Raw genomic sequence first — 27227 nt, forward strand, 5'->3', positions numbered from 1 at the left:
TGCAAAAATAGACCCCAGAAAATCCTTGAAATGACCCTCCGACTTGTGTTTCATAATAATCGACAAAACGAAACAGGTCGGGATGCGTTGTTGACGTCATCATTATTTTTTATTATTTCGATCTAAAATGCAGAATGAGAATGACTTTCCCGTATTCGAACTCTATCGGATTGTTCAGGTCTGTTCGCAGGTAAACCGAAATGGTTTCAATATGGCTTCTGCACACATCTAAATAGTAAACAGGATTAAAGGGTTTTGTTTATAACGTCGCCGTAACTACCCTCAATAGGTAGGGTCCTAAGCATTGGAGCGTAGGCGTCACCAATTGTCTGGCGATGTATGACGTCAGTGTAGACGAACATGAAATATGATCCGGCTCGTCTGTCGGCAGGATGTTGTGCGTTTACACCTTCCGGCTTGAGTGAGAGCCAATGTTCAGGGTTCATTCCAACAATGTACGCTAGAGGGCTCTTGAACATAATTCTCAAACCTTCTTCGCCCGAAAACAAGAACCTCTGTTTATTTTGATCAAATTGGACATCAATCTTTTTGTTACTCGCTTTAGTTAATAGAGTTTGAATGTCCAAAGCTAACGATTTATGATCTTTGTAGACCCCGCCTCGAGTTTTAAGCATGGGACGCACTTCTGATTCATCTTGGAACACGTCCCCTCTGTGAACAGGAGGCTTAGGCTGTTTGAGATAGAAATTCCGTTTTTTCTCAGGAACGTTAGCGATTGAGTTGATGTATGAAATCTCACATAAACCGACCTCCCACGAACCTTTTAAATCGATATGTTGCGCCAGTTCAGTTTTGAATTCGGAGAGGCTGTTTTCGCTAAAAAGATGCATACTAGCATTTGACGCTAATGTTATGTAGAATTCTCTCTGGCCTTCACCCATCTTGTAATTTTCACAGAATGGCCGTTTTATCGAACGTCAAATGTTTTTAATACTCTTTGCGGGTACCCAACTGTCGAATTTTATTAATTTGATTCTTTCGAATAAACAAGTTGGTCGGCTCGCTGCTTGAGCGACCAAGTAGAACGGACCCATATCAACATTTACTTCGGCAAAACTAGTGCTAGGGTGCGCTATATAAACGAATCCCTGAGGTCTTAACAAAGACATCTAAAAATATCCGTAACATAATAAGAACTTCAAACAGTAGCGGGGAGCCATCAATACGATGCGGTCACTTCGAAGTCTTGCCTCGAATTGAGTTACTCGGCTCGAGCTTCGGGTGACTTGAGAGGGATTGGCGTCGTGCAGAAATTAGATTGATTCCGGTGGAGTTAATTTAACTCGGGTGGTTAGATTACGGACGAATCTCCGAACCCGGCTAAGACAAACCCGTTACTGGGAAGCCGGGGGCACCTTATTGAAAGAGGTGCGTTTGACAGCACATTTCGAAAAAGTATCGATTCTGGTTAGTAAATATTTATATCCATCATTGTAGCGTGCCAGTGATTGCATATCGCATAAATCTGCTTGGAATTGTCTCATAGGACCTCGAACAAAAACTTTATTTCTAGGAAAAGTTATTCTGGCTGGTTTGTGTAAAGTGTAAGCATCTTGATCGGATAAAAAAACTTTAACTTTTTTAATGATAGTGTTTTTACAGCTAACAGCCGCTGTTCTGTGTAGGCGTTCTCTCTCCCAAAACTAGCTGGACTCTTAGCACTATAATAGAGTTTTTGAAGACATCTCTCGCCACCCATTGTTAGGTAAGTTCTCCTGGATATCAGAGTGTGACGCTGTTAATAAAACAAACAGGTATGACATCTTGTGATTTTTAATTGAATAAACACAGAGAAACAATCGCTTTTCTGGTCACAATAGTTTATGACAGAAAAAAAAGAAAAAATCAACTAGTTCTTAAAAACATTACTAATAAGTAGAAACAGGTATAAAACACACAGCAGTAAAAATAAAAACATGGTAAAAAAAGAAATTCAACATGGTAAAAAAAAAATGTTTTTTCTACAACCCCTAAGGTTTAACATAACGCATGAATGAAGATAACATAGATGGTGTTACTTTGGACCCTATTAGAGTTTTAAACTTCTTTAGCTGCTGCCCGGTTATATCTAGAAACACTGTTAGGATAGTCACCAGTTGGGCCCACATTTTTTTCACAATATTTCCCATTGTGTCTTTCCAAACGTTCTAAATAAGACGTTTAAATTGTTTAATTGTTTAAATAAATTGTTGCTCAACACAATGTCACGAGCTTCTTGTTTTATCATACGGAGCCGCGCAAAGATCTTGCACTCGTGAGCTAGGTCGTGTAGAATGGCAGAAACAGTATTGCGAATGTTTATAAGAGATGCTGAGGTTTTAAAATAGAAAAGCATTGTCGACAACGTATGGAGGAAGTCAGCATTGCACAACTCAGCCGTCACTGCTTCATAATTCGCATAGAAATAAAAGCTTTGATCCTCAATAAACAAACATGTATGATGCATCTGGCTAAAGTCGTCAAGAGCACATCCGACACATGTCATTTTAGCATGCTTCATTAAGGCATCATACAAAAGATGAGCGACCATCAGTTTCACGCGTATGTAATCTTCATTCACTAGCCATTTAAGAGGCTCTACCGTAATATTGTATTCCGCGTCCTGTTGTGTGTTGATTCTCACAGGTGTCTTCGTCACCATAGGAACGATGCCAAACTCAAGGTCCAGCGAGGGGTAATTGGTAACGATCGTGTCGTCCGTCTCCTCAAAATCACCGGGCACCTCTGTCTCTGAATTGAGCATGAGCAGCAGCAGCAGACAAGCAGGGCAAACCCATGCCATTTTCAGGATAGCGTGCGCATGCGTCATCAAACAGCTCGATGGCTCGCGACAAGGACCACGGTTCATGCTGCTGCTGCTGCTGCTGCTGCTGCTGCTGTTGCTGCTGCTGTTGCTGCTCCACCGTGCTTGGTAGGTTGCACCCCGAGGTTTCAGGGGTTTCAAACCCCTCAAAGGTTGATGACAATGCTCCATAGAGAGAATCGGGTTGCAGATCGTCAAGGCAGATCGGTGACATGCGTTCGCTCGGGTCGGGAGTAGGCAATGGAAGAATCTCAAACCTTTCCACCCCTGTCGCTGGCGTTGGTCCCGGTCGTTCAGCCGCCGTGCTTGGCCGTGGTGCCGCTATGAAGGCCATGTCCGCATCATCTGTCTCTGCACCAGAGTTGTCAGGGCTGGACCAGAATGTGATGCCAGGCCCATGTTCCATAGGTACAAAACTTGGTAAAAGTCGTCTGGCGAGGAGTTTTTGAGCCATCTCCTTTGATGTATAGACAGAGCTCTTGTATGTGAAAGAGGAGTCTGCAAGTCCGCTCTTATACATTTTAGATACTTATGCTAATGACTACAACCCCACCTTTCTGTGACTGTAGGTGAGAAAAAGAGGGGGGCAAGGAGGAGCATAGGCTACTGTGCTGAGGAGGGCCAGGGGTGGGTAGTTTAAAGTTAATTTTTTTAGTAAGGGTTAATCTAAAGTCAGTTTACGTTTCACTCCGACGACGTTTGTCCAGACATGGCTTGATAGGAAAAGTCCCGTAATACTCTCACCAAATGCTTGCATCCGTTCATACCACTCTGTCAATGGTATATTCAGTGTTGTCTGGAAAACTCCACATTCGCTATTAAACACTTCTAGCGTTAGATACATTAGATCGATTAGCTCTCCATCTTCTGTCCCATCAACAGTTTGAGGAGAAACTTTAAGCCGGAAAAAACATCTTCCGCTGGCTGTAATTCTTGAAATCCAAGTTACATTCAGCTCACCTTCTAATCCGTATTCATTGAGAAATTCAGTCAAAACCTCGGGGAGGAGTTGATTTAAAACACCCCAGTCATTTGAGTTCAACGTACCATACGCACCGGCCTGCTCACAGTTGCTGTTGTTGTTGTTGTTTGATCCAGAGCTCTCTTGATTTCTCATAAAGAAAGACAACTCACCAGTCTCGTAAAAAAATTTAAATCCCCACAGAGTCTCCGGTGTTAGATGCCAGCTCCGCTCAAGTTTTTCTGTAGGCCTCTGTTACATACGCTTTAGATACATTTGTTTCTTCCTAGGGGCATCTAACAAGCCATCAGGGCCTTTACGACAAAGATGGATACTGACCGGCGTTTCTGCTATCATGATTTGAGTTTCAGGTTTGCAGTTTAACACCACGGCTTTAGCTTAGCTCTTTTCTGTGAACTAGCAGCACAATACTCTGTATAGCAAAAACAGGTCCAGCCCCTCTCTCAAACCACACCTCTGTGTATCACGTGTTTTTTTTTTTTAATCGGGATATGTTTTAAACTTAGACAACCTTCATAAAAACAGAGGCCTTCATCTGTCTCCCTCCAAAATTAAACGATTCCAGCAGTCTCTACCTCATCAGATATCTTTGGCACCAATAATACCGACTCTACTATTGTTTGTCAAATTACATGCGACAACACCTTGATTTTTTCTCTTTCAGATAACTTTGGCACCATGCTGACGACACTTCAATGATTTTCTCAACAAAACCCCCCTTGATCCTCTAAACTATTGTTTGTCAAATTACATGCGACTCTCTTTCAGAAAACTTTGACACCAATAATGCCGACTCCCCTTGATCCTCTAAACCATTGTTTGTCTAATTACATCCGACTCTCTTTCAGATAACTTTGGCACCTATAATGCCGACTCTCACGACCCCCCCACACACACTGACACAAACACCCCTCCCCTTCTTTTTCTCAACAAAACGGCCCCCCCTTCAACCTACACGTACTGGCTGGTAGCAAAGCTAGCTCAGATGCTGCACCTGTTTTGATTCATAAAAATACATGCCCATACATATCCACATCTAAAAATGGCGCCAGCAAACCAAAATGGCGACAGTCAAAGATGGCGCCGTCACGACTGGTGCCATCTTGATGCGCCCAACCCCTCCCCAATCCAAAAGGGGGTGATTTATGATACCATAAAAGGTCATAAAATGGTCATAAAATTTTATGACCCCTATCTCATTTGCATATGAATAGACACCAAGGCTTAGAGCATTCTTCAATTGTGTGTGACAATTATTTTAGTAGTTTTTCCTGGCATTCACATTCGATTTTCTCTTTTCTTTTTGGTCTTCAACCATGGCTGACAAAAGCAGATTTTACTGACCTGATGTCGGGATATTTTGTTGCAAGTCCAGACACCTCAAGAGGGAGCATGCTGGGGTCTTGAAGTTTGATGAAGTCAGCCAAGACTGGAAGTAAGGTCAATGGTTCCACTTCAGATTGTAACCCATCACCTGCCTTTAAAGATATTTGAGGTCAGTCTTACAATTAAGTCCGGACATATTAGAAACATTCTCACATACATAATATTCATCACTGACAACCATAATCAACATTTATATTGTGTGCGTGTGTATACGCACGCACGCATGCATACACACACGCATACACACACACACACACACACACACACACACACACACACACACACACACACACACACACACACACACACACACACACACACACACACACACACACACACACACACACACACACACACACACACACACACACACACACACACACACACAAACAGTGTGGGCCATAAGTTTTCATACATAGGAAATACTCAATCTGCTGACACCAATTTATCCAGGCAACCGTCATGTACATTTTATGGGACTCTGTGTAATTGCTGGCAGTATCCTAGCTGTTATTTCTTCATCTTTGGCCCTACATTTTGAACCACTTCATGGTCTGATCGATCAATTGTGTGTCCATCCGCCTGTCCGTACGCCCATTAATCTATTCGCCCATCCATCCATCCATCCATCCATCCATCCATCCATCCATCCATCCATCCATCCATCCATCCATCCATCCATCCATCCATCCATCCATCCATCCATCCATCTTCATATCAGCCTCCACTTCCTGGTTCCTTTGCACGATGTAATAATGGGTTGAATCAAAATCTACTTAAATGCCACACATCAAATCGATGTGTGCTTTTTGCCCAGGAACACGAATAACAAGTGGTGCCAGTTGGTCTAATTTGAAAATGAAGTCTGTAAATTTTGAATTGGTGGTGGAGTTTAGTGACACAGTGCTGTTGGATGCTGCACAGATCTATGCTGCTTAAAGTTTAATCTGATCACATATTTTTTATCCTATAATGCTTGTCCTCATTCGGGTCACGGGTGACCTATAACCTATTCCTCTTGATCTAAATACAAGGCTTAAAGGGTAACAGATTTGGTTTTCAATGATTCAGCAGGCCATTGTTGGTCGAGCCACTTGTGGTTACAGTGTTCCTTCGTTTATCGCAGAGGGTATGTTCCAAAAAAGGCCCGCAACAAGTGTAATCAGCAGAGGAGAGGTTGACTTTTCCCCCGAGACTTTGTACAACACTTTTCAACCAAAACCCAGCATTAATGAATACTTCAAGTCTCAATTCAAAGGATACAACTGTAAGTCCACAAACTCACCTTCATACCAACCCAAAGGCCAAATAACATACACGGTTGTCAACATATGAGGTACAGTATTGAAATAAAATAAATATGCATATTATTCTTCCTCCAAATTAAAAGGAATCTTCAAATAATCAATGTAAAGTACAAATAAATCCCTTGTGTCATGAAATGGCTTTACAGAAGCTGTTCATTGAAAATATCAACCTCTCAAGCTTCAGATCATGTAACGAACCCAGTAAATATGACAAGCAAGATAGGGAAGACTCCCGTACTGCAAGATTAATCTGTGGGCCAAAAGGGTCGTAAAAGCCAAGGCTTGTTCAAGTGTTTTGGTAGTTGCACACTTGGGAGGGGACACAGCCGCGCACCAAGGAAAAATGCACCGCCGTGCAGAAACAGTCGGGACAACAGCAATGAGCGCTAATAGCGCGGGGTGTGCACTGAGGACAAGCGCCGGGTGCACAGCTGGCTGCCGCTCACGTAGGGAAAAAAAGTACTGCCGTCCAGGATTTGGACAGCAGGCGGCAATGAGGCGGGGTGTGCCTCTGAGCTATGTGCGGATGTCAGCACGCAAGAGTGGAGCGAAGCGGAGCCGTGACACGTTTACACTTTAAAATGTTTAAATGTTTATGTAAGTTTTTAAAAATAAAATTATGAATGTCTTGTGTGGATGCCCTCATGCTGGGCTGCAGGGGCGCGTCGGCCGGTCAGCACAGCAAGAGCAGTGCAGAGCAGAGCTGTGTCACCTTTACACTTTAAAATGATTAAAAAGGGGTTTAAAATACAATAAATAATTTAAAACTACAATAGAGTGTATGAAAACAAAATAAAAAGCTTCATGCGGATGCACTCGCGCTGAACCATGGGCTTCAGAAGAAAAAAATGCTCCAAAGCAGAGTCAGGATACAGGGGCTCAGTCAGAAGAGCAGTGAAATACACTATTTGTCCTACTGTAGTTAGTATTTTTTTTTCATAATCATTTTTTATTTTCTCCCGTTCTAATCCAATGATTTGGGTCGCGGTGGGGCGGTGCTGATCTCCGTAATTTGAAGCCTTCAGTTCATATTGCTGATTGAAATTATTATTTTACAGTACAGCCGTTATTTGTTAAAAAATGTTTATACAGTACAATTATTTGTTAAACAAATGCTTGGGCCTGTAAAAAAGTTTTGTTCTGTATTATGGAGTATTTCATTATATATATATATATATATATATATATATATATATATATAATATATATAATATATATATATAATATATATATATTATATATATATATATTATATATTATATTATTATATTATAATATTAATATATTATTATATATATAATATATATATATATATATATATATATATATATATATATATATATATATATATATATATATATATATATATTTCTGGACTATAAGCCACACCTGATTATTAGCCTCACCAGCAAAATGAGGGGAACATCTTGTTTTTATCATACATAAGTCCCACTGTACTAAAAGCCGTATATGCCCACGAGTTATTTACAAAGAAAGACGGCACACAGAAAGAGTTATCAAAGTTTTAATAACAGACCTTAACTTTTCTTCCAAACAATGCCTCTAACGCGGCAGTAACACACCAGCAACACGGAAGTAACACAGCACTAATAGGGCTGGATAAAAAAACATACCAGTAGAAGTCACTGACTGAGTATATGTATTTCCCTCCGTGAGTCATCACCTTATCGTGGTGGAGGGGTTTGCGTGTCCCAATGATCCTAGGAGCCATGTTGCCTGGGGCTTCATGCCCCTGGGAGGGTCACCCATGGCAAAAGGGTCCTAGATGAGGGGCCTGGAGGTGGGGCTTGAAGGCGCGCGTCTGGTGGCCGGGCCTTCGCCCATGGGGCCCGGCCAGGCACAGCCCAAAAGGGAGACGCGGGTCCCCCCTTCCCATGGGCTCACCACCCGTGGGAGGGCCCAAAGGGGTCGGATGCTAAGTGAGCTGGGCGGTGGCCAAAGGCGGGGACCTTGGCGGTCCGATCCGCGGCTGCAGAAGCTGGTTCTTGGGACATGGAATGTCACCTCTGGCTGGACAGGAGTCCGAGCTGGTGTGCTAGGCAGAAAAGTTCCGACTAGACATAGTCAAACTTGCCTCCACACACAGTTTGGGCTCTTGTACAAACCCTCTTGAGAGGGGCTGGACTCTCTTCCACTCTGGAGTTGCCCACGGTGAGAGGCGTCGAGCAGGTGTGGGCATATTTGTTGACCCCCGGCTGGGCGCCTGCACATTGGGGTTTACCCCGGTGAACGAGAGGGTAGCCTCCCTCCGCTTTCGGGTGGGGGGATGGGTCCTGACTGTTGTTTGTGTCTATGCACCAAACAGCAGCTCAGATTACCCACCCTTTTTGGAGTCCTTGGAGGAAGTGCTGGAGAGCGCTCCTTCTGGGGACTGCATCGTTCTACTGGGTGACTTCAATGCTCACGTGGGAAATGACAGTGAGACCTGGAAGGGCGTGATTGGGAGGAATGCCCCCCCCCCCCCCCGATCTGAACCCAAGCAGTGTTCTATTATTGGACTTCTGTGCTCAACACGGATTGTCAATAATGAACACCACGTTCAAATATAAGGGTGTCCATGTGTGCACTTGGCACCAGGACACCCTAGGCCACAGTTCGATGATCGACTGTAATCGTGTCATTGGATTTGCGGCCGCATCTTTTGGACACTCGGGAGAAGAGAGGGGCAGAGCTGTCAATTTATCACCACCTGGTGGGTTGACTCCGATGGTGGGGGAAGATGCTGGTCCGACCTGGCAGACCCAAACGTACTATAAGGGTCTGCTGGGAACGTCTGGCAGAATCCCCTGTCAGGAAGAGTTTCAACTCCCACCTCTGGCAAAGCTTTTTCTACGTCCCGGAGAAGGCGGGGGACATTGAGTCCGAGTGGACCATATACTGTGCCTCCATTATTGAGGCAGCCACCGGAGCTGTGGCTGTAAGGCGGTCGGTGCCTGTCGTGGCGGCAACCCACAAACCCGCTGGTGGACACCGGTGGTAAGGGATGCTGTCAAGCTGAAGAAGGAGCTGTTCTGACAGGTACCGGATGGCCAAGCGGAACGCTGCTTCAGCAGTTGCTGAGGCAAAAACCCGGGCATGGGAGGAGTTTGGCGAGGCCATGGAGAATGATTTCCGGACGGCTTCGATGATATTCTGGTCCACCATCTGGCGTCTCAGGTGTGGAAGCAGGGCACCATCAACACTGTTTGCAGTGGAGATGGCGTGCTGCTGACCTCGACTCGGGACGTCGTGAGTCGGTGGGGAGAATACTTCGAAGACCTCCTCAATTCTACCGACACGCCTTCCATTGTGGAAGCAGGGCCTGGAGACTCTGAGGTGAACCCTCCAATCTCTGGGGTCGAAGTCACTGAGGTAGTTAAAAAACTCCTTGGAGGCAAGGCCCTAGAAGTGCATGAGATTCGCCCGGAGTTCTTAAAGGCTCTGGATGTTGTGGGGCTGTCCTGGCTGACACGCCTCTACAACATTACGTGGACATGGGGGACGGTGCCTCTGGATTGGCAGACTGGGGTGGTGGTTCCCCTCTTTAAGAAGGGGGATCGGAGTGTTCTAACTACAGAGAATTACACTCCCAGGTTATATCTATTCAGGGGTGCTGGAGAGGAGGGTCCGTCGGTAGGTCAAACCTCGGATTCAGGAAGAGCAGTGTGGTTTTCGTCCTGGCCATGGAACATTGGATTAGCTCCATACCCTCAGCAGGATCCTTGAGGGTGCATGGAAAAGTCAAAGTCAAAGTCTGCTTTGTTGTCAATTTCTTCACATGTGAAGACACACAAAGAGATCGAAATTGCGTTTCCTACTATCCCACGGTGATAAGACATATTACACCCAATTGGTCCACCGACAAACGAAACATTCAAGTAAACAATACAAAAAATAAAAACAAGAAGACACATACAATGAATAAATAAGAGCACTGAATAAATAAGAGCAACATGGTTGAAATGGAGCAATTGTGCATACAGCAGACAGTCAGTATATAGCGCAAAAGAACAGGAGGAGTAGTGCAAGTGGAGTCGTGCAAGGCAGCCAACGTGGCCCAAAAGGCCAGGACGTTATGCAGCCGAGGGTGGAGGGGAGAGAGAGTTCAGGATCCTAACAGCCTGGAGTATGAAGCTGTTGATGAGTCTGGTGGTGTGGGAGCGCAGGCTTCTGTGCCTCTTACTTGAGGGCAGTCGATCAAACAAAGTGTGAACGGGGTGACTCACATCACTCACAATCGTCGTCGTCTTGCGGGTGAGACGGCAGGCTTAAATGTCCTTCACGGAGGGGAGTGAAGCACCAATAATCCTACCAGCTCTGTTCACTATGCGCTGCAGGGCCTTCATGTTGTAGTCAGTGCAGCTTCCACCCCACACAGCGATACAACTGGAGAGGATGCTCTCAATGGTGCCACGGTAGAATGTGGTCATGATGGCTGGAGGAGCACTTGCTCGCCTGAGTTTCCGCAGGAAGTACAGGCAGCGCTAAGCTTTCTTCGCCAGTGATTTGGTTGTCCAGGAGAGGTCTTCACTGATGTGCACTCCTAGGAATCTGGTGCTGCTCACTCTCTCTACCACAGTACCATTGATGGTCAGTGGCAGGTGTTGGGTGTGACCCTTCCGGAAGTCAACAACAATCTCCTTGATCTTGCTGACGTTCAGCAGGAGGTTGTTGTCCCTGCACCATGTGGTCAGAAGATCGACCTCCGACCTGTATTGAGTCTCGTCGCCCTTGGTGATGAGACCCACCAGAGTCCTGTCGTCAGCAAATTTCACAATGCGGTTGTTGCTGTAGGTTGCAGTACAGTCATGCGTCAGCAGGGGGAAGACCAGCGGACTGAGCACGCAGCCTTGGGGGGCCCCCGTGTTCAGCGAGATGCTGCTTGAGATATTGTCGCCAACACGTACTACTTGAGGCCTCTGACAGAGGAAGTCCAGTAGCCAGTTGGAGAGGTAGTTAGAGATAGAGGTAGTTCGCTCAACCAGTCCACATGTGTTTTGTGGACTTGGAGAAGGCATTCGACCGTGTCCCTCGGGAAGTTCTGTGGGGGGATGCTTCGGGAGTACAGGGTGCCAAACCAACTGATAAGGGCGGTTAGCTCCCTGTACCATCGATGCCAGAGTTTGGTCCGCATTTCCGACTGTAAGTCGGATTTGTTCCCAGTGAGGGTTGGACTCCGCCAAGGCTGCCCTTTGTCACCGATTCTGTTCATAACCTTTATGGACAGAATTTCTAGGCGCAGCCGAGGGGTTGAGGGTGTCCCATTTGGGGACCTTTTGTAGGCGACGTGGTGCTGTTGGCTACTTCAAACCGTGATCTCCAGCTCTCACTGGAGCGGTTCGCAGCTGAGTGTGAAGCGGTCGGCACGAGGGTCAGCACCTCCAAATCTGAGGCCATGGTCCTAAGTCGGAAAAGGGTGAAATGCCCTCTCCAGATTGGGGATGAGATCCTGCCCCTAGTGGAGGAGTTCAAGTATCTTGGGGTCTTGTTTACGAGTGAGGGCAGGATGGAGTGTGAGATCGACAGGCGGATTGGTGCAGTGTTGGCAGTAATGCGAACTCTGTACCGGTCCGTCGTGGTGAAGAGAGAGCTGAACCAAAAGGCACAGCTCTCAATTTAACGGTCGATCTACGCTCCTGCCCTCACGTGTGGTCACGAGCTATAGGTTGTGACTGAAAGAACGAGATCCCAGATACAAGTGGCCGAAATGAGTTTCCTCTACAGGGTGTCCGGGCTCTCCCTTAGAGATAGGGTGAGAAGCTCGGTCATCCGTGAGAGACTCGGTTCCTTTCAGTAATGTTCGTCTTGATCTCGTTCTGTCTCTTCTTTGTGTGAATCATACGGCACTATTTGCCTGGCGGATGGACATGCGATCAACACACCACTTTTCTCCCCTGTGACTGTGTCACATGTCCCTCCGCCCAGCAAAGCGGTGCCGCACAACAGCAGTCCACAGCCTTTTTACGGGTGTATGTGTATATATATATATATATATATATATATATATATATATATATATATATATATATATATATATATATATATATATATATATTTGGACACTGTGTATTTACACCATTAACAGGATAGGATGATTAATTAACTGACCACACCATGGAAAATTTCTTGAAACTGCTGGTCATCCTTAACCATCTGCTGAGTTAATTTCCTCCTTTCCTCAGCACTGCGACATACCAGCCTCTTCTGCATCAATGCTTTGACATACTCCACCACTGTCAACCACTGGGCTTCCTCCTGTAGACGCTGTATATAGACATACAAGATCATTAAATGTGAGTTTTAAAAATGTAGTAAGTATGCAATCACTAAATGAGGCACATGTAATGTTATCTTTCACTTAATCCTATTTTTGATTAATTTGTTGGACAGATTCAGAAAAACTAAATAATGTAATAATTTTTGTGATAGGCATGTTGTTATCAGTTTGCAACACATGCATGCACACGCGCACACACACGCACGTACGCACACACTCACACATGTACATATCCATCCATCCATTTTCTATACCGCTTGTCCCCACGGGGTCGCCGGCGTGCTGGAGCTTATCCCAGCAGTCATCGGGCAGTAGGCAGTGGACACCCAGCCAATCGCAGGACACATACAGTAGAGACAAACAACCATCCGCACTCACACCTAGGTGCAATTTAGAGTGCTCATTCGCCCTACCAAGCATGTTTTTGGGATGTGGGGGGAAACCGGATTGCCCGGAGAAAACCCACGCAGACACGGGAGAACATGCAAACTCCACACGGGGAAGAATCTAACCCGCACCTTCCTAACTGTGAGGCGGACGTGCTAACCAGTGCCCCACCAAGCTGCGCTGATATATACATATTTATAATTATACTACAGATCATGTGAATATGTAAATCGACAACATTGCCAGAAAAAGCACATCTTAGAAACCCTCTGATGATGGCAATGACTGGAGTGCATAGTCAGGCCTTGAGGTGGGGCTCAATGATGAGGTAACATGGGTTTCCTTTCAATGGGCTCACTACTTATGAATGGATAGAAGCTGGGTGTCAGTCGAAGGCGGGAACCTTAGTGGAGGTTGGTTCCAGGGATGTGGTGTGTCAGCTCTGTTGCAAGAAAAGAGCCTCAGCAGGTATTTTCGGTCAGGAAGTACTGACTAGGTAGTTGGGCTTTCTTTCCTTGACACCTAAAAATTATCTGAATTCATCATTTTTCTCCCATTCATTATTTTTCAATAGTTAGAAAATAAAAATAAAACAAATAAGTCAATATTTATCGAGCTTGATCAATATGAAATACTTATCGTGACATACTTTTCAGTCGTATCACCCAGCCCTGGTAGAACATCTCATAATGTTGAAGCTAACAGAATCCCTATCTATAAAAAATCTATAAAAAGTAGCTATGCAATAGCTAGGCCACCCAACCCGACTCCTTCAATGCCTTGGTCGGACCTAAACATTCCGTGTCAACCAGATCAGCCCTACAGCACCCAATCTTTAGTAACTCAGGACAAATCTCATCCACCCCTGGGGATTTGCTGCCAAGGAGCATTTTAATCGCCTTGTCGACTTCACATGCAGAGACTGGAGAGATCCAGTCCCCAGACTCATTATGGACTTCCTCAGGAAAGTGTATTAGTAGAATTGAGGCTCTCCAACTTGAGTCCTTGTGTAAGATCAGCAATGCCCAATTCTCTACACAGTTCTCTTCAGAGTTTCCATTCTGCATTGATTAGCCCTACTTTGATGCCAGAGCTTCTTCCAGAGTCCCGCAGGCCAAAAACGCCCGATAGGACTCCTGCTCCACTTGAACAGTACATTTCCCAGACGCCCATCATTCACAGTGATGCCCCATTGACACACATCGCTCACAGCTACGCCCCACAGCAATCATCACCACCACCTGCTCCCTGCTTGCTAACACCTGTCCTTAAACGCTGGATTCTTGTCACTCCGTGTCAGTTCGTCTGTGTCGGTACCCGTTCCTGCTCACTGGCTGTTCACTAACTGACTCCTGTTGCGGATCCTGCCTGCCTACCCGACCATTCATGAACTTCGCCCGGCCTGACCTATTGCCTGTCCCTGTCCACGTCCTCGCGTAGCACCTCGCCTGCCTGAATGACCGACTATCCTGAACGCTGCCCAGCCTGACTTATTGCCCGTCCCTGACTACGTCTTCAGCTTGCCCCAGTCTAATTCGACTATGCCCGTCGCCATGACACCTGCTTGCTCATCCGCCTGTCTGTCCGTCTGTTCCTTCCCGGCAAGCAACCTGCCACGTCCAAGCACCTGATGTCTCTCCCCGCCGGTGCTGCTGCACCTGCTCTGCCGGTGTTCCAGCCTCTCACTCCCCTTTACCCCTTTATTCAATAAAAGAAGTTTGTTCTGCACTTGGTTGCTCTGCCTGGTTCATTACTCCTTCGCCTTAACAACACCCCTCACCTCTAAACTCCACCATTGGCTTTGGAATAGACACCATGACACAGTTACCTCCTCGTGTCCACAGCTCCAGTTAGCCATGTGACAGGGAGCCCATTTGAACTAATTGCACCATCATGAGCCTGAGCCCGAACAAGGTCCAAGTACTGTGGAAGACCTCCTGCGTGGTCCCCGTACTGAAGGTGCCGCGCCCCAAGGAGCCTAACCACTTCAGGCCAATTGCCTTGACATCCCACCTGATGAAGACTATGGAGAGGATCATCCTGGGTCACCTGCGTTCACTAGTGGGAGCACAGCTGGATCCCTTGCAGTTTGCTTACCGGCCTGGTGTTGGGGTGGATGATGCAGTGATTTATTTACTGCACAGAACACTGCGGGTTTGGACCAGCGCCTGGCTGCATGGACAACAGACTTCCTCACCGACAGGTCGCAGTATGTGAGGTTACATCGCTGCGAGTCCGACGTGGTGCGCTGCAGCACAGGTGTTTCCCCCAGGGTATGGTGCTCTCTCCTTTCCTTTTCACCCTGTTCACTTCAGACTTTACCCACGACACTGCTCACTGCCACATCCAGAAGTTCTCCGACGACACGGCCATTGTTGGATATGTCTCGGAGGGGAACGATCTGGAATATAGGACGGTCATCAAGGACTTTGTCAGCTGGTGTGAGCTCAACCTGCTCAATTTTCCTCCATTGTAAAATGCACTAAATTATTTATTTTAAATAGTTGGCACTGGTAATTAGAAGAATACAATTATTCTGTCTATATTTATAGCAAGCCATGTGCAATTGTGGTGTATAGATCAAATAAAAAACAATTATTAACCAGTACAATTTATTCTTAACTTCTTTAACTTTTCCTCAAATGACAAAGCCGCTCCATCTCTGGGTGTGAAGTTTGATAAAAAGTCCTTGTTGAGCTTGCAGTTTTGCTAGCAATGCATCAGCCTCTGATGCGTTCTGTTTATCAGACAGATGTATTTTTTCTCATGCTTGGTCGTGTAGTGGCGATTCAAATTATATTCTTTAAACACAGCGACCTGTGTACCACAAATCAGGCACGTGGCTTTACCTTTCATTTCTGTAAAGAAATACTTGGCAGTCCATGTTTTGTTGAAAACACAGCGCTCCTTGTCAACTTTTCTTTTCTGAGGGTCAGCACACATTTCTCGGGCAGCATTACTTCGCACTGTTCACCTTGAGGACGTAGGGAGCACTAGGAGGATCATTTTCTTCAATTTCTCCAGTGCTTTTAACACCATCCAGCCGTCACTGCTTAGGGTGAAGATGGAGAAGACGGGTTTGGACCAGCGCCTGGCTGCATGGACAACAGACTTCCTCACCGACAGGTCGCAGTATGTGAGGTTACATCGCTGCGAGTCCGACGTGGTGCGCTGCAGCACAGGTGTTTCCCCCAGGGTATGGTGCTCTCTCCTTTCCTTTTCACCCTGTTCACTTCAGACTTTACCCACGACACTGCTCACTGCCACATCCAGAAGTTCTCCGACGACACGGCCATTGTTGGATATGTCTCGGAGGGGAACGATCTGGAATATAGGACGGTCATCAAGGACTTTGTCAGCTGGTGTGAGCTCAACCAGCTTCAGCTGAACACCAGTAAGACGAAGGAGTTGATTGTGAGCTTAAAATAAAAAAACTATTTATTTTTATTTTCTAACTATTGAAAAATAATGAATGGGAGAAAAATGATGAATTCAGATAATTTTAACATATACTTAAACTTTAATAGGCAGTCAATAAAATGATGAAAATGTCAAACTGCACAATATAAATTAAATGCCTTTTAAACATAATGCACTTAGTGAGGCTGGGGGATATAGGTGAAAAAGATTTCTCAATATGTATTTCATATCAGTCAATAGGGCTTGTCACAATTACACCAGAGTTTCTATTCTTAGAACAGCGAACTGCGCATGCGCCACGGCCGCAGCGTGGTTGGATATTTACTCGAGCCGCACAGGTAGTAAACAATAGGAGCGCAAAGGACCAACTCGCTATTTTTTATCAGAAATAACATTAACGGACCTATCATGGTTACAACAAAACACTGCAGCTTTGGTGTCTGCCGGAGCGACTCGCAATATGCTGACCGGGATCATATGAGGGGAGTTTTCTTCATAGCTTTTCCAAAGCCGAGGAGGAGCCGAGAGAAATGCCTTCACTGGGTCGAAGCTTGTAAACGGCAGGGATTTACAGTAAAAAATGTCACCAAACACAAATATATATGCCCTCTGTATTCTGTCGGTGGAAATGGGCCAACGTCTGAAAATCCCGATCCAATACCAGTGACCGTCTGTGGAAGGTTTGGGTCACCTGAGTGAGAGAGCTATCACACAATAAATAACGTTTTTTTTCCCCTCTGACTTTGAGGCCTCTGCATGTCAGCCAACGTTTGAGTTGTTCCACACTATGTTTAGCAATGAAACCGTGTTGGAATTTAGCTCCTGGGACATCGTCCTCCTCCAAAATGATGCATGCAGCTGTTGTCGCCATTCCAACGTTTGTCCGACCTTTCGCATCCGCTGAATATTTGAGCGACGTCATTCAAGATCATCCCTATAGTGCAGGGGTGGGCAATTGATTTTTACAAGGGGCCACATGAAAAACCTGAGTTGTGTCAGAGGGCGACACCTACGATAACTTAAACCTGCTCAATTTTCCTCCATTGTAAAATGCACTAAATTATTTATTTTAAATAGTTGGTACTGGTAATTAGAAGAATACAATTATTCAGTCTATATTTATAGCAAGCTATGTGAAATTGTGGTGTATAGGTCAAATAAAAAAACAATTATTAATCAGTACAATTTATTCTTAACTTCTTTAACTTTTCCTCAAATGACAAAGCCGCTCCATCTCTGGGTGTGAAGTTTGATAAAAAGTCCTTGTTGGGCTTGCAGTTTTGCTAGAAATGCATCAGCAATGAAACCGTGTTGGAATTTAACTCCTGGGACGTCGTCCTCCTCCAAAATGATGCATGCAGCTGTTGTCGCCATTCCAACGTTTGTCGGACCTTTTGCATCCGCTGAATATTTGAGCGACGTCATTCAAGATCATCCCTATAGTGCAGGGGTGGGCAATTGATTTTTACAAGGGGCCACATGAAAAACCTGAGTTGTGTCAGAGGGCCACACCTACGATAACTTAAACCTGCTCAATTTTCCTCCATTGTAAAATGCACTAAATTATTTATTTTAAATAGTTGGCACTGGTAATTAGAAGAATACAATTATTTTGTCTATATTTATAGCAAGCCATGTGAAATTGTGGTGTATAGATCAAATAAAAAACAATTATTAATCAGTACAATTTATTCTTAACTTCTTTAACTTTTCCTCAAATGACAAAGCCGCTCCATCTCTGGGTGTGAAGTTTGATAAAAAGTCCTTGTTGAGCTTGCAGTTTTGCTAGCAATGCATCAGCCTCTGATGCGTTCTGTTTATCAGACAGATGTATTTTTTCTCATGCTTGGTCGTGTAGTGGCGACTCAAATTATATTCTTTAAACACAGCGACCTATGTACCACAAATCAGGCACATGGCTTTACCTTTCATTTCTGTAAAGAAATACTTGGCAGTCCATGTTTTGTTGAAAACACAGCGCTCCTTGTCAACTTTTCTTTTCTGAGGGTCAGCACACATTTCTCGGGCAGCATTACTTCGCACTGTTACACTGCTACACGAAAGTGCGACGCCTTTAAAAATAAAAGTGAAACAGTTGTATTGTACGCACGACACTAATTATTATTATTTTTTTAAATCAGGTAGTAATCAAATATAATTTACGATTGGCCTCATGCGGGCCGGACAGGGACGCACAAAGGGCCGGATGTGGCCCGCGGGCCGTAATTTTCCCAGGTCTGCTATAGTGATACAAAAAATTAACTGCTTCTGTGTACATTGTAATGTGTTGCTCCTCCAGGGGTCCACTATCTATATATCAGCAGCATGGTAGATAGTTACATCTATTAACCTTCACTCAATGTTCATACATTACGTGTAGTGAATTAAGACTCTCTTGCAGTGCAGGAATTACAGCTGACAAACCACCCTAGGACTACTTTATCTTTATAGTGGGATCTTTATTGCCATAGCTATTCATATTTTACTTGTCTGATTGTGACTAGGGGCATGTTCAGAAGTTCACTTTGCCACCTGTAAACCACTCTGTGCACCAGTGGTGTTCAGAGAGGTCTAGTGCGGTCTGCTCCCATTCATTTTGTAATCCAGCCAGCACTGGTCCCAACTCCAGTCGGACTGCCTATTGCAGACATTGTTTGAGGGCCAGTTTTTGGGGGATGACCAAATAACTGAACTTAGGCAACGTTTCCAAACAGTCTAAGCGAACGTCCGCACTCAGAGGGTATTTCCGAACACGTCTTAGTGGCACTAGCGAAATAGTACATCACGGACAGAGAAACCCTGTAACTGCTAAACAACTTTTCCATCTTGAAGGGTTTAATCGGTTTAGTATGCACAATATACGTAATGTTTTTAAGAATTGTACTGAGTCAATCAGTCTTTCATTTAAAGGAAGTTACGTCACACTTTCTCTCTATGTAGTATGCAATATGGACACTTTCGTTAGTGTAGTTGCTTCTTCATTGGTTTAGCGGTTTCTTCTTTGTTGGTTTAATTGCTCCTCCATGGTCTGCACACTGTGTACAACATCCATAATAGTGAGTCGGGATTTGTGTTCTGATGTTTTTTATACCAGGAAACGTCCAAGTAACATCTCAACAGACCCTTCGCACCCAGGTTGCAGCCTGTTTGAACTACTCCCCTCCGGACGCCGTTATAGAGCTCTGTACACTAAAACCAGCAGACACAGAGACAGCTTCTTCCCCCAGGCTGTCGCTCTGATGAACTCACACCACACTTAGAGTCTCAGAGTCATTACTGTGCAATGACATCCCGCTTTCCACACCTTTTTTGTCTACACTGTTTGTACTATGTGTCCTCTCTGCATCCATTGCAGCCTGGTCATCCTAGAAAAGAGGGACCGTCCCATCTGTGGTCTCTTCTCAAGGTTTCTCATTTCCCCTAGCTGGAGTTTGGAGTTTTTCCTTGCCCTCTTGGGAGTTTAAGATCAGGGGATGTTTGAGAATATCTTTCATTTTTCACATGTCCTGAGTGTTGTTGTTAGTCACCTAAATGTTGAACAGAGGCTGTGATTTACCGAAGTCAAATTCCTTGTTTGGCACGCTCAAACATGGCGAATAAAAAACTCTTGAATCTCTTGAATCTTGAATCTTGAATCTTGAATATCGAATATTGCATTGAAGGCATTTTCCATTGGCACCGATCATGTGTCAATCACAATAATATTATTAGATTGATATTAAATTATCACGCGGCCTTATGTTCATTAATTGCTACAGCGGTTGCCAGCTGCAAATGAAGCAAATGGGAAGAGCATCAGCACATGCAAATCAGAAGTCATCCTATCACTGGGTTTGGAATGAGATTGTGCCCCAAGTGGCAGCGTTCAAATATCCTGGAATCTTGATCACAAGTGAGGGAAGAATGGATGAGAAGATCAACAGCCGGATTGATGCAGTATCTGCAGATTTAGCACCAGTCTTTCATTTTGAAGAAGTAACTGAGCTGAAAGGCAAAGCGCTTAATTGACAGGTCAATCTCCATGTGGGCACTGTGGGTAGGGATTGAAAGAAGAGATTTGCAGATATACAAGAGTCCGAAATAGGAATAGGACTTTTCTCCCACTCACGCCCTTCCAGGTCTCACTGTCATTGCCCATGTGAGCATTCAAGTCACACATCAGAATGATGGAGTCCCCAGAAGGAGCGCTCTCCACCATTTCTTCCAAGGACTCCAAAAAGGGTGGGTACTCTGAACTGCTATATTTGGTGCATGAACACAAACAACAGTCAGACTCCAGCCCTTCTCAAGAGTACCAGAACCAAAGCTGTGTGTGGAGGCAAGTCTGACTATGTCTAGTTCAGGGGTCGGCAACCCGCGGCTCCAGAGCCACATGCGGCTCTTTAGCACATCCCTAGCGGCTCCCTGGAGCTCTTGCAAAAATGAGTGAAAATGGAATCGGATGTTGGTTTTTTTGTTTTGTTTTATTTTTTTAAATATATTTTTTAGATGGTAACCATGACACAAACATTATTATGCTGTAGAAAATGTATATAGTTGTAAATATATTAAAAGTACCGAATTTCAGAATGGCGCAAAATTGCGTCATAGCAAGCGACACAGCACAGGCGAGTTGTAAACAAACATGTGTGTGAGTGACGGGCCATGGATTCAAAAGGTAAAAAGTGAAAGCTTGCTGATGAGAACTGAGGGTTTAAGAAAGAATTGACTCAACTATTAGCTTTCAATGCCAATGCTGAAGGATTGCCTGAATATTTGATTTGCAATGAGAAGTTGTCAAATATAACAAGAAGATCAATTTGGAGCGACATTTTCAGCTAAAGCATGCTAAATTTGCTGCTAATCACCTAGTTGGAACTGAGAGGAAAGGTGCAATTTGAGGAACGAAAAAACAGTTTCAAGAAGTGGATTGCATCTCCAAACTCTACTACTGCTGCAAGTTTTGTTGCAGCCCAGGAGATAATAAAGCGCGGAAAACCATTCACCGATGGCGAGTACATGAAGGATTCATTCGTTAAAATATCAGAGTGCCTATTTTCGGACTTCAAAAACAAAACCGAGATCATTCAGAAATTTAAAGATATGCCTCTCCGCAAAAACAGTGAAAGAAATGGTAATTTGAATGGCAAACAATATCACCGATCTGCAAATAAAGGACATCAATTCAGCTCCAGCTTTCTCAATTGCCTGTGATGAGTCGTGTGACGTGACCGATATCGAACAGACAGCTCTGCTATGCAGGTACGTGAACTCTAATGGGCCGCAAGAAGAAATTGATACCACTAAAAGGCCAAACATGGGTGGAGGACATCTGCGAGAATGTGCTGCTGTGTTTAAATGACAGAGATACATACTGGACACCTGATTTCAGTCACTACAGATGGCGCACCAAGTATGAGAGGGTCGCAAAAGTTTGTGACTTTACGACAGAAAGCATTGGATCAAAATTTGCTTGCATTCCATTGCATAATGCACCATGAGGCGCCGTGTGCGTAAACATTCCCACCGGAGTGTTTGGAGGTGATGAACCTTGTCATCCATATTGTGAACAAAATAATCGCAAAAGAATTAAACCACCCTCAATTCCATAAATTGCTAGATGAAGTTGAGAGCGAATATGCCGATCTCCTGCTGCACAACAAAGTCCGCTGGCTATCCAGGGGCAACGTTTTGCGTCGCTTTGTTAGTTTGTATTTGTAGCCTACTTAATTATTTTAATAGTAGGCATACAGCTCATGTATTGACAGTCTATGTTGCCTTATAAAAAGCTTTTAGATTCTTGCGGCTCCAGACAGGTATGTTTTTTTGGGGCGGGTCAGTATGGCTCTTTGAACATTTTGGGTTGCCGACCCCTGGTCTAGTTGGAACTTCCGTGCCTTGCACACCAGCTCGGGCTCCTTTCCTGCTAGAGAGGTGACATTCCATGTCCCTAGAGCCAGCTTCTGTCAGGGATCAGACCGCCAAGGTCCCCACCTTTGGCTGCCGCCCAACTCACTCTGCACCTGACCTTTTTGGCCCCTCCCACAGGTGGTGAACCCATGGGAAGGGGGACCCACGTTGCCTTTTTGGGCTGTGCCTGGCCATGGGTGAAGGCTCGGTCACCAGATGCTCACTCAAGCCTGGCTCCAGAGGGGGTCCCAAATGACCCACGTCAAAGTATTTTTGTTAATCATCACAAGGGACATAAGGTGACTCACAGAGGGTTCAAATAAAAACAAATGTTTCAAAATTTAACTCACCATTTGCTTTATTAGAATGACTGAATTTTTGTAAGCTGCACTATCAGACAATATTACTCCAAGCCATTAGGACAACAGTAGCTGCTCGGTTGTGTGGCTGTCTCAAGCCGAGCACGATAGCAGTTCATCACATCAAAGCTTGCAATATGATTATATGTTTCACTTTCAAGAGGTGCTCATCCATAGTACAGCCTTCTGAGTGAGCAAGAGGAAATGTGCTTAGGTGTCTGGGAGAATACACGCACTGCTAGATTTGACAGGGGAAGCCCACCCGTGGTCTTAGGGTCCAAGCAGCGAACAATATCGTTCTTGTACTTATAGTTTCTGAATTTTAATTACATCTAGTGTCAGGCGTGGAGCAGGGAGAGGACTCGAATGCAGAGTTTCCAAAGTCCAAAGATGTGTTTATTTTTTCCAATGGCAGTAGTAACAAAAAGCGCCTCAATATGAGGGAAAAAAAGACGCCTCGAACCGAGGGAGAAAAAGGCGAAATCAAAGCGCCTCGAACCGAGGGAAATACTATAACGAAGATAACTATGTAACCAAGTTAACATAGGTGATCAAAATCGTTCAAACATGGCTTCTACGGGGAACTCGAGGGTTTCGTGATCGCTAGTGTTCTTAGTCAGGCAAGACGCACTGGCACTGGACACTGGGAAAGGCGCGGGTTATATGGACACAGAAGGAGAGGAACACAGGTGAAGAAATTGGCACAGGTCCACACACTTGGAATCAGGGAGTCATGTGAGCAGACGCACAGGGGAAGGACACACCGACTGGAACGAGAGGAAAATTACACAATAAAACAGGAAGTGACCAGGACAACACATGACAGCATGACATCTAGTTTCATTTTAAGTTTTGTTTTATGAATTTACTTAGTTTTAATTTGTTTTCAGGGTGGCTTTGTTAGTTAATCTTAAAAAACATATAGTTTTAGTGGAAGATTAAAAAAAGACCCCACCATGCTGAGTACTGTTTAGTAACAATTCAACAAAAACATGACTTTGAATTACAAAAAGTGCAATGCAGAGTATTGCTTCTAAAGTTAGATGCTTGCATTAATGCACCCCAATTAAATAAACCTATGATGCATTATTTGCCAAGTTGCCAACTTCTAGAGTGGGCTTGTGCCTTGAATTCCTGATGAAAAGAATTAAATGCGGGTGTACAGATCTAACGCACTTGCAAGTACATTTGAATGCATTAGCAAGTATGTTCGGACATATTTTTCGGTGTTCATCTTGTAAGTTTTTTTAATGCACTTCATGTGTTAATATGTCAGTCTTTGTCGCCTACGCACCAACAGAGGTCGCAGACGACCGGGCAAAGAATGCCTTCTTTGATCAGCTACATCTGGTTAAGTTAAAGTTAAAGTCAAAGTTAAAGTCCCAATGATCATCGTCACACACACATCTGGGTGTGGTGAAATTTGTCCTCTGCATTTAACCCATCCCCATGTGATTTTGATCCATCCCCTGGGGGAGAGGGGAGCAGTGAGCAGCAGCGGTGCCGCGCTCGGGAATCATTTGGTGATCTAACCCCCCAATTCCAACCCTTAATGCTGAGTGCCAAGCAGGGAGGCAATGGGTCCCATTTTTATAGTCTTTGGTATGACCCGGCCGGGGTTTGAACCCACAACCTTCCAGTCTCAGGGCGGACACTCTACTACTAGGCCACTGAGCTGGTTATCCAGCAGATACCCCCACATGACATCATTATTGTGCTAGCAGATTTTAACGCCACAGTCTCCTCCACCTCAAGGGACCCACAGACCAAAAACATCATTGGCCCAGAATCCCCAGATCCCATCACCAACAACAACGGAGTCCGCCTCCAGCACCTATGCAATGCTGGAGGTCTATCTATTGCAGATACATGCCGTGTGTATCGTGGGGCCCAGCTAGGCAACACAGACCACCAATTACTGGTAACCCATCTGAGACTGAAATTAAAGGCCATCCCATCATCACAGATAACACCTCGACTGAGATCTTCCCATCTTCAAGACCCAACCATCACCTCAGTGTTTACCCGCTCCATCACCAACAGGTATAAGACCCTGGCCAAGAAAGAACTTACCAACTGGGACCTTTTCGTGTCTACAATAAACCAAGCAACCGCCGAGTCCATCCGACGCACCCACCATACACCTAGTTGTCCCTGGATATCACCAACAACACTAGAAATCATAGAACTGCGCAGAGCTGCACGTCTCAGGGGCGACATGACAGAATATTGCCGCCTGAATTATATAGGGAACACAGCAATACAAGCAGACAGGGAGAAATTCTGGCAAGGAGAAGCAGAATGCCTGGAGTCTGCTGCAGAAAGCAATAACTTCACCCAAGTGTATTGGACCCTGAGGCGAGTCAAAACAGCCCCCCAACAGAAGGCAGTCCTGGTAAAGGACGTGCAGGGCAACATACTGAACTCTGAGGTCGACTGTATCAGCCGCTGGAAGGAGCATTTCAGCGACCTGTTGCATCATCCCCCACCCCTAACGGACCACGCCCTCACCATATCATCCGTAAATGCGAGTGCAAATTACAGTCTAGCAATAGTCTCGCAAGCCCTAGCTACTCTTTAAAACAACAGAGCCCCTGGTATCTGTAACATCACAGCGGAAATGATGAAAGCGGGTGGTGACAACATCATTGACTGGCTCACTCATATCATCAATCATGTCAGGATTACCGAGCACCCCCTTGAAGACTGGACCAGAGGCATAATTCTCCCCTTCTGGAAACATAAGAGCGATAAAATGGTCTGTAACAACTACAGAGGCATTACACGTCTCTCTATCCCAGGAAAGATCTTCACCTGCATACTTCTCACCTGGCCATTAGAAGCAAAAGACGCCCCGCCCCCAACAGGCGGGCTTCATGCCAAACCGCTCCGCAACAGACCAATTCTCTGCCCTCCGCCTCATCATTGAGAAGGTACACGAGTTCCGCAAAGACAGACACCTCTATATTGCCTTTCTTTTTCTCAAGGCGGCTTTTGACACTGTGGACTACACCTCCCTCGGGAAGATTCTCACCATCCTCGGAGCACCAAGAAAAATTACCACCCTCTTTCAAAAGCTCTACAGTGATGCCGAAAGCTGTGTACGTGTCAATAGTACCAACTCCACCTGGTTCTCAATCAACAGCTGTGTGAGAAAGGGATATGTAGCTGCACCAGACCCTTTTAACTGTATCATTGACCATCTGATGGAACGGATGTGTGCGTATTCCAGGGGTTAAACTAGGCAGTTATAGCCTCACTGATCTGGAGTACGCAGATGACACTATGCTATTTTGCTCCACCCCTGATCAGTTGAAAGAAGCCTTGGAAATCTACCAAGAGGAAGCCAACAAGCTGGGTCTGATGATCAGCTGGCCCAAAACAAAACTGATGCACATAGGAGGCCCATCCCCTCTGCCGCTGCATATCAATGGAGAAGAAGTCCATTTTGTAACATCTTTCACCCACTTTGGCTCCATAATCACCAGCAACGGCAACATGCTACCAGAAATAAATCGGAGACGTGCTCTGGCAGCCACTACCATGAAAACACTCTGGAAAGCACTGTGGAGACATTACTCCATATCAAGAGAGGCCAAACTAAGGATATATAACTCCTCAGTCTTGTCTATCCTCCTTTACGGAGTAGAAACCTGGCCTCTCAACAAGACCCAGGCTGCCAGAATCGATGGCTTTTACACCAGAGCACTGCGCACTATAGAGGGGATAAAATGGACAGACAAAGTCCCCAACTCTGTGCTGCGGGAACGCACCCAACAGCCCCCAGCATCCCACCTGGCAGCACAACGTCGGCTGCGTTGGTATGGCCATGTCAAAAGACTCCCCCCTGAACACCCGACTCACGCTATCCTCAATTTTCAACCAAAAATTGACGGCTGGAAATGACCCCGCGGTGCCCCCCGCACTCAATGGATTGATGTCGTCACCATGGACCTACATCACCTGGGCCTGTCGCTAGCTGAAGCTGAGCCCCTAGCACTGGACCGAACCAACTGGAGAAGACTAACTAAACTGATTGGCTCTATGCATGGCGGCACCCCCGTCGCTGAGCAAGAGAACTGATTATGATATGTTAATATGATGAGCTACATTCAGATGTCTTAAAAGGGTTAGTGTAATCTAAAATAAATAAATACTGTATTTTTCTGACCAAAAGTCGCTCCGGAGTACAAGTCACATCAGCCATAACATGCACAATAAAGGGAAAAAAACCATATATAAATTGCACTGGAGTATAAGTCGCATTTTGGGGGAAATGTATTTGACAAAATCCAACACCAAGACTAGATATGAACCAGCAACGACAGGCTAAACGATACGGTATGCTAACGTGATATGAACACAAACGAGGAGCTGAGAACGGGCCTGACGCAAC

At 45.1% G+C, this 27227-nt stretch overlaps 1 protein-coding gene across 11 annotated transcripts in view; it reads right to left on the reverse strand.

Moving 5' to 3' along the window:
- Window positions 1–27227, reverse strand: part of exoc3l1 (exocyst complex component 3-like 1) — a 129377-nt gene that overhangs the window by 10164 nt on the left and 91986 nt on the right. For 9 of the 11 annotated variants that reach the window (XM_088377778.1, XM_088377769.1, XM_088377773.1 and 6 more), the window contains 2 exons: window positions 12608–12763; window positions 5151–5284 (listed from right to left, as the gene is read on the reverse strand). In XM_088377778.1, coding sequence (XP_088233904.1) covers window positions 5151–5284; window positions 12608–12763 — 290 coding nt within the window. Of the gene's footprint in view, window positions 1–5150; window positions 5285–12607; window positions 12764–27227 lie in introns of those variants that run through there. The other 2 variants (XM_088377776.1, XM_088377772.1) reach the window with 2 other exon arrangements.

Source organism: Syngnathus floridae, chromosome 6 (assembly GCF_059516105.1).
Source record: "Syngnathus floridae isolate MCC-2025c chromosome 6, RoL_Sflo_1.0, whole genome shotgun sequence".
NCBI classification, from domain to species: Eukaryota; Metazoa; Chordata; class Actinopteri; order Syngnathiformes; family Syngnathidae; genus Syngnathus; species Syngnathus floridae.